Source organism: Botryllus schlosseri, chromosome 14, assembly GCF_051294905.1.
Source record: "Botryllus schlosseri isolate E-star chromosome 14, Bs_hap1, whole genome shotgun sequence".
In the NCBI taxonomy this organism is placed as follows: Eukaryota; Metazoa; Chordata; class Ascidiacea; order Stolidobranchia; family Styelidae; genus Botryllus; species Botryllus schlosseri.
In genome coordinates, this window is record NC_137249.1 from 5,759,289 (window position 1) to 5,768,200 (window position 8,912).

An 8,912-nucleotide genomic window follows, 5' to 3' on the forward strand; every position below is an offset into this window, starting at 1 on the left:
GCCGTTGAGCAATCCTCACGAACATACGTCTGCACTGAGTATCCTTTATGTTGAGAAATATATACTGATTCAAGTCGAACTATGTGCCATTAGAATGCCGCTAACGTTCAGCGGACCGAGGAGCCAGTAGACAAGTTGATTGTGAAACTGAATTGAAGCAAGAAAGTATGAACCAGGATTAATTTATTTCATGGCAAATACGCGGATATATTTAGTTCGTAAAATTCGAAAATAGTTGGTTCGGTGTACTTGAGAAATGAACGCCTCACATGTCATCACTCTTGATCTCGGGTCCGAATTTGAGCAAAAATAATTCTGGTAAAATGTGAGAAGAAACGATATGAAATATGTTACATGCCATTGAGGCGTAAATCTAGAATACATTACTTTTTAAAGGAGTCTTGATGAAGCCCCGGCTAATATAGCTACTTGCTATCCATGATTTTTAATTGTTAATTGTTTGAATTGATATAATTGTGGGGCGCAGTGTTTGGCAAAATATTTGAGTTGCTGCAGCATGTGCTCTCAAGAGTGCAATAGACTGGATGACTATAACTATAACCAGTATTAGGGTTGCATTTAAAACAAATGGTGTTTTAAATTTTGTGTTTTTTTTTAGTTGTAAAATTATGCCATAATTGTGTAAATACTTTCCAAAAAACATGTTGTATGAGCCTACGGAAAATTACCACCCGATATAGCCGATATGGGATGGTTGGAACCCTCAAAATAGTCGGTTCAACATTAATAGTACAGATATTTCGTTAAAGGAGCTATATTTACCCTATATTTTCAATTGTCAATGTCAATCCACCATGGCGTCAATATTGAATATTCATGACGTTATGGTTTAGAAAAAAAACAGTGAAAAACATGTTTTAAATTAGGGCCTTGTTTTAAACATGTTTGTTTTAAATTGATTTTTGTTTTAAATTCAACCCTAACCAGTATTATACCCATGCAGTTCCATCGGTGTCCTGTGTCCATATATAATTCTCCCTTCATGTTTCGCTTCGTTTAGCGTACGTTGAGTTGATTCAGTGGCTCGAAGCTGCGTCACTCAAGACTCAACCATATTAAATCAACCAATCATTTTTATTTCGCTCAACTCTATTAATCGTTTGCAAAGAAATGTGTTGTTGGACAATGACCTAAAATTAGTAAGCATATAGGCGATGAGTGGTTCTCAACATTTTTGTCTTCGCGGACCCCTGTTGGCCTTCAGGGAGCCCCGCGGACCCCTTAACTTCCCGTTCAAATTTAGCTCAATTATCGTGCAACCGTGATCTGAGTTGTGCAAAATTTAACTGTGGGATAGTGATGAACAGTAACAAAATGGCTTATCTTATAGATATCATCATACATTATATATAAATTGCAGTGATAAACAACAACAAAATGAATTAAAATAATATTATGCATTATGTAGAAATTGCATCGATTTTTATTATTCCAAAGCGAATTTTGCATGTACATTTATTTAAATAAGTCTTGAACAACCGCGCTTTTGATTTGATATGAACGAGTGCTGAAAATTCATTTCCTCGAAGATAGGTGTTGGCGAATGTAATATTAACTCGTAACGCTCCATACGACACCTTCAGGCTCCAAATTTGAGAAACAGATTTTTGAATGAACGTCCAGCCTGGCCATTCCTATCTAGCAGCTCATCTTGGATTTATTCTTGAATAGTGGTTATGGATGTTACAGATGAAAATGGATCAAAAATTTCCATTTCTATAGCGACTGCTCAGTGCTCACTAGTATGCTGAGACTGCCAACTTGTAAACATTTCGAAGTCACCCTGATTGTCCTTACCACTCTAACTTTTTATTTTATCACAAACGACGATAAAACATCTTCAAATAGCAATATGTGTTTGTATCATTAGGCTGCTGGCAATTTATCAATTAATATGAGTTTGTATAGTAGGATATTTCATTTCCGACGGCCATTTTTGTAATGTGAGTCGTGAAGTTTTACCAGTTATTAAGCGAATCTATGTCGTGATATACCTAATTGAAAAAATATAAAATTAGTCTAGCAATCATTTTGCAAATTTGGAGGTCTCGCGGACCCCCCAAAATGCTTCGCGGACCCCCGGTTGAGAACCACTGCTATAGGCCATAGTTTAGCTATATACAGACCTATGCACCTTTCGATCTGATGCTTGGTGCTTTACCACCGAGATAGAGTAGTGGTAGAGCATCCAGCATCAGTGGTAGGCCGTGGTTTCGAACCCAGATACGGTCGAAGCAAAGACTTCAATGCAAAACTTTAGTGCCCGCGGCTAACCCGGGGTGCTAAACCGTCAACGCAGAGCGAAAAGTGCGTGTATTCACACCGAAAGGGTGGTAGACCCAAACGGAGCCTAACTCTGAATTATATCGCGATTATAAATCCTATGTGCATACTGCATACCTTCCTGCGTTCCTACGTGAAAGTGTCATATGGATTAATATGTTGTGTTTGATTTATACCATGGTGTTAATTTGAGATAGGTTCTAGTTTCCTGTATACCAGGGTGTATATTCACACCCTTATACCACGGGTATACACACTTTCTTCGCTATGAGTACGCGGTGGTGCAGACAAAGCTTAAGATTTCTATATAGTCGACTTGTTGCCATTGATTTACTGGTCGCGAGACCAGTCGTTTTAATGTGAATTATTTCTGTAGAATGCCTATAAGTTCCAGTAATCAAAGACTAACAAGAGAGCTGTTCAGGCCGCCCCCTCAGTCGCTTGAACAGCTGCGACTCTCACAGCAGTACAGGTTCCACAGCTCCGGGAACATCGCCCTCAGACATGGGTTGAATACTAGCGGACTCATTCGAGAACGTCATCTCGATGGTACGCCACCAAGAAAGGTGGGGAAATATTTAGGAACAGTGTATCCTATACCAGTTAAGTATGCTTATTTCATTTTAAGATGAAGAACAAAAGAAAATTTTCAATAAAGAAGAGAAAGTGGTCTGTAATGCGCAATAGCCGAATTAAAAAGGTCCAAGTTAGGCCTGGCGGCACCGGAGATCAAATAGGCGCGAGTAACCAGGGGAATTTTGTTGGGATTCGAAATCCGTCGTGGGGCAGTACCGGCTGCTGTGGTTTGCCATGGTGCATGTGCGGTATATTCACACGGTGTGGGATTCTGTCTTTATTACTCGGCTTCCTATTGGGAGCGCTTCTGATAGGATTGATAGTGGGATTGATATTGTACGCCGAAATATTGGGTGAGTATCGAACTATCGATGAATCAATTATGCATAATACTGTGCGTATAGACATATTATAAGATTAGGCAAATCCGACAAATACATAGGGAGACGAACGACCCAGACATCGCGTGTCGAAGGCAGTTGCATGAAGCTACAATCAGCCATGTCTTTAATATACAGGTGGTATCAGTGATCTGTTTCAAACAATATTTAAACAACATTTTAAACAAAAAACTTTTGTCTTCGTTTTCGAAGCTATGATTATGTCATAACTGTCTAAATATTTTCTAATTTCCATGTAGCTTTAGCGTGAGGTCGACTTGCACGCGAAATGCTGACGTATATGATGTGGAACCCTATATCGGCACTTGCGTGACACAGTACATATATATATATATATATCAATCAACCCGTGGACGGGCAACTTTTCGCCTTATATATCACTAAATGAAGTATTTTTCTGTGGTCGGATCACTTTTGAGGCAAAAGAAATTTGGAACTTCGGCTATGATAAATATATCTTCTTCGTACGTGGTTGGTATCTTTTCGGCAAACACACGCATAAATTATATTGGTGTTACTACTAGACTATTATTGAGGCACCATATACTTAGCGAAAAGAATGTGTATTTCCACCCCTGTGCCACCCCTGATAAACGGGTGTGAATATACACCCATGTCACACGAAACCAGAACCTACCTCAGACTTATACCGCGGTATAAATCGAGTACAACATTTTAATCAAAATTATGCATGCATGCCGGAAGGTGTATGCACGTAGACACTTAGGATTTATAACCGCGATATAATTTTGAGTTAAATTATATTTCCGTGTTGGTAGCACCCTTTTCGGCCTTTGTGTTTTAATAAACACTCTTCGCTAAAAGTGCACTGACATCAAGATTCGAAATTCGTCTGGTATGGACAAGTACTGGCTCATTTCATTACATAACTACTGATTATTATAGAGGTGAAGATTGCAATTTTTGCAGTAATTATGCGGCTATGGTACTAATATATCAAATTATCTCGCGCGACTTGTCAAAATAAAAGTATGCTGCTATATTTGCCTTCGAAAATGTCGAAGTAGCCAGGTGTAATTATAGTGCAAGTTTTTGTTACAGTCAAATCCATGGAAATTGCACTTATTTTTCACAAAAGTTGCAGTAAAAAGTTGCATTTATGGACAAGCTCCTTGAAATTATTAGGATATGAGATACTCGAATCTTTCCGTATCCAAGGCACCGTAGCAAAACTCAATGATGGCGATTCCAACAAACTCAATAGCCTGAAAAAATTGGCCCAGTGAAAATATAATTTTCGGCGGTCTAGCCGGAATGTACCTCAAATTTAAACGATATTGAAATAATCAAGCGATCTATTTACCTACTGTGCCAAATATTTCCAGTAAAAAGTTAGTTACATAAAAATTCGAAAAAACTAACTTTTTTGCGCAAGAAAATTGAAAAGAGTTGCAAAAAGCTGCATGAAAATTCGAAAAGTTGAAAAAAATGGCATGAAAAAATGATGATTATTCCAAACAGCTTGAAATACCATACTACATAACTTCTGAGTATTTAGGAAGCTGCCTGAAGTTGTAAAAAAAAAGTGGCAAAAGCTGCAAAAACTTGCCTTAGTAATTAGGCTATAAGAAATACCAAGAGGGTAAAACGAGTATCAGAGTGTATAGTGCGTTTACTTGAGCAAGCCGATATTTCGAAAATATCAATTTCTATGTAGTGTATGATGATGATCAGAAGTGGTCAAAGTAGTCACGAAAGCTACTCAAGTAGAAGTAGAAGTAGCGACGAAAAATCTATTCAAGTACGAGTAGAAGTACTTCTTCCATAAGCCACCTAAAACTACTTGAAGTAGAAGTAGAAGTAGCGACGAAAAATCTATTCAAGTACGAGTAGAAGTACTTCTTCCATAAGCCACCTAAAACTACTTGAAGTAGAAGTAGAATTGACTGACTTTAAGTCTACTCAAGTAAGTAAGTAGATTTGAGAACAGTCTTAATTCGTTGGCATGGACTGTCAAAAGCTGCAAATTGAGCTATACGGAAGGTGCAGAGAGCTTGATTCGTATTGATGCATCCCAGCAGGAGGTAGCGATTTTCGACCGAATAAGCATTCTTTCGCATCGTGGGATGCAGATTATAGTATTGATATGAAAATGCGATACTAAACCTCGTTTTAGAGAACATCAAGGCATAGCGCCCTACTCAATATATTATAAGGCTTAAAGTTTAGGCGAGGAGCAATACGGAGAAGTTGTATCGGATACGGTTACAACACTTTGCGCGATTAGTATACGTTAATAAAAAATATTGTGTATCGTAAAATTTATATTTAGTGTAGCTGTATTTTCGGAAAATAGAGGCATTACTACACTTGCTTATATGCTTCAACATATTGTGCATCGTAAAATTTATATTTAGTGTAGCTGTATTTTCGGAAAATAGAGGCATTACTAAACTTGCTTGTATGCTTCAACATGTATGTTCTGTAGAGAAAAGAACTGAAAGTAATTAGAACTGAAAGTATGATACTCGGAATTGTAAGTAAAATACAAATACCACTTCCAAAAAGTGGAAAATATATTTCATGTCTTTTTTCCATAAAGCTTCAAAGGTGATCTGCCAAAACAGGTGTAACGTTCAAAGAAGACGGATTTTCCAGATGAGCATAGGACACGTCATGGGCTGCTAGATTACGAAATGGTAGTTTCAAACGTTGTATGGTGGGCCATATTTATTGTGATGGGATATCTGATATGGGCAACAATGCGGTGTGAGCGGAACCAAGCAATCCGGTACCTAAATTATATTCACTGATACTTTCGTGAAAACATACCTGTCACTCCAGAACTATTCTGTGCGCGATGCGCAACAGAATTTCTGGGCTTTACTTGACTGGTATGAATATTAAATGTTGGTACTCCGTGTAAACAGCCCCGAAATTCCTCAAGCTATCTTCCGTATTGCGGGATTAAACTACTTCTACTTGACAAACTGAAAATAGCGAAAATTAAGTAAGTAGATCAAAAAATATTACGAAGAAGAAGTAGAGAAAATCAGATCTACTTGAGTAAGTACCAGAAATAGATTAAAACTACTTGAGTACTTCCAAAAAGTAGAAGTACTTCGCTTCTGACCACCTCTGATGATGACCATATGACCCGACAACCTCTGTGATAGCGTGAGATGAACATTCATGTCACCACGCGATGCGCACTGCACAGTCAATACACGATAACATGTCGGTGATACAAAACCCACCCTTCGCCAACGAATATGCATACGTTACCGACGTATAGTCGTGCGTGTTATTTTTTCAAGCCTTATGCATCGAGCAACAGTATTCATCGAAAATAAGCTGGCGAAAATCTGGAATATATGGATCATTCGTATAAAGCTTGCTAATGCACCAACTGGTCATTTACAATATCCTTCTTACTGGCTAGCTCGTGACGAACGAATCGCAGCATTGCAGCAAGACTTTCAGGACTGCTTCAAAGATCCATGTCCGACGAGATCGTCTTCATGCGCCTACGCAACAGACGACACGGAAATCGAATGCTTTTGTAATCAAAATGAAACATTGCAAGCCTTGAGCCGTAAGATATCGCATGCTTATATAGGTTGATAATAACGCATGTCGTGCATGGAATTGACCTCAGCGATTTCTGTTGTGCCTGCCATATCAGATAAATTATTATCATTATGTATGAGACATTTTGAATATACGTTTATGCTTGGTTTTTTAAATCTGGTTATGACGCAGTATGACCGCGAATGTCGAGCAATTGTTGCTTAATGCAGTTGAGTATACCGTGCATGGAAGTGACTTCATTACGTCCAATATCCCTTGAATACATTAATATTATTTCGAGACATTTCGAGCATTCGAGGTCCTGCATGTCCACTACCTATACGCATGGATACACAATAACCAAATACTGTAATTTTAGATGTTATTTTGCATAGGTGGGCTATTGACATCCCTAAAAATGCCTGTTTTAAATGAAAACCCTGTTTTAAGCTTTTGTGTTTTAAATGCAGTTTTATTTTAACTCTAGCAGGGAATCTATGAAAAATTCAATCAAGCCTTCAAATCAGAACAATATTTTTATCATTATGTGGTCTGGATGTTTACTCAACGTGACTTTTTAAACTTTCCAAGGTAACTTATGGGTCCCTGTGCTGTAAAGAGGTATATTTCGCCCTACACACTCAAAAGGTGTGTATTCACACCCGTCTACCAATCGTGATAAACAGGTGTGAATATACACCTGTGGTTTACACCTACCTCATACTTACACCACGGCTTAGATCACACACAACATTCTAATCCTGGGGTGGCCAACCTTTTGCCATTCACGCCCGCATGTCGACTACCCATGTAGTCTACGGCCGCATTACAGGGCAAGTTGTAAGCCGACAAGATAGCGTAATGGTGAAACGTCCGACTTCTTGATCGATAGGTCGTGGATTCGATCCCCGACCGGGTCAGGGCAAAGCCCTGATTAGTAACACTGGTTTCCATAACTTCCCTACTTTGCTCTCATGCATTACTGGGAAAGCACGGAGGAGTGATGCGTGACTTAGCAAGTCCTAAAAGGCTATATCTGCACCTTCCTTGTCCAGCGGCATATGCACATCATGCATCAACGGTATGCATATACACGGATCGTATGTGTATATACCATGAGTCGGTGAATAGGCCGCAAAAACATCAAGGACAGAAATAAAATATGTCCTTTCCTTTCGAATAAATGATAATGCATCTTTGGCTGGGCCAATTGTAATTAGTCACTTGGTTGCGTGCTGTTATTTCTTGGCCGCCTATCAGGATTGTCGGTATAGGGAGGGGAATACGATTCTGTGTTGGTATTTCTATGACGCGCAACATGTTCCTATGCTGGTCGCATCTTGTAATGAGGGCATCTGATTGCAGAGGGCGCTACTATATTAAAATCGGTAAATAATGTCACATTGAATCGCGCGCAGCGCGAAGAAATTTTAAGATTAAATAAAATCTCTCAAGAAACCGGGAGTCAATTCGCAAATTCAAATTGCATGCCGACGGCCACCAACACATACTAATTGAATGACGTGTCCACGGCCGCACAAATTTCCTTCTACGGCCGCAGGCTGGCCACCCCTGTTCTAATCCAAATGATCCTTTCACATAGGGACGTGTAGGAAGGTTATACACGTAGGCACGTATAGTATTTATAGCAACGATATAATTCAGAGTTAGGAGTGTAAGTCTTGCCTAATCCTATTTCCCTTTATGCAGCGGCTGGCTACATTGATGGATACCGATGTACATTCTTCAATACTACAACAATTTCTACAACTTCGTCAGTCTGATTGTTCTGTCAGTCCACTGTGGGCTTTCATTCATCCCGGCCTATGAGCTGGGCAATCGAACATTCATAATAATTTGTCACCACGCTATATCGTGACGTTTCCTGTCGAAGTAACAGTGGTTGCTCCATGCTCGTGTATACAGTTTTTATGATTTGGCATCCGCAAAATATCATGAAATAAAATTGTCGCATATAGTAGTAATACGCACCGATATAGCTGTATGCAATACGTAGATTGAAGATCTCCTGGCGTTTTATACAACTAGAGCGCTATTATGCACAAATTATTGCAATAAAAATTCATTCGGATATCTTGA

General features: G+C 39.0%; 1 protein-coding gene across 1 annotated transcript; it reads left to right on the forward strand.

Moving 5' to 3' along the window:
* The first annotated feature begins 2,587 nt into the window (after positions 1–2,587).
* LOC145454942 (uncharacterized) lies at positions 2,588–8,912 on the forward strand. The gene is made up of 4 exons (XM_080332872.1): positions 2,588–2,870; positions 2,933–3,233; positions 6,685–6,837; positions 8,523–8,912. The coding sequence occupies exons 1-4, from the start codon at positions 2,682–2,684 to the stop codon at positions 8,594–8,596; spliced, it is 717 nt and encodes a 238-aa protein (XP_080188998.1). The 5' UTR covers positions 2,588–2,681; the 3' UTR covers positions 8,597–8,912.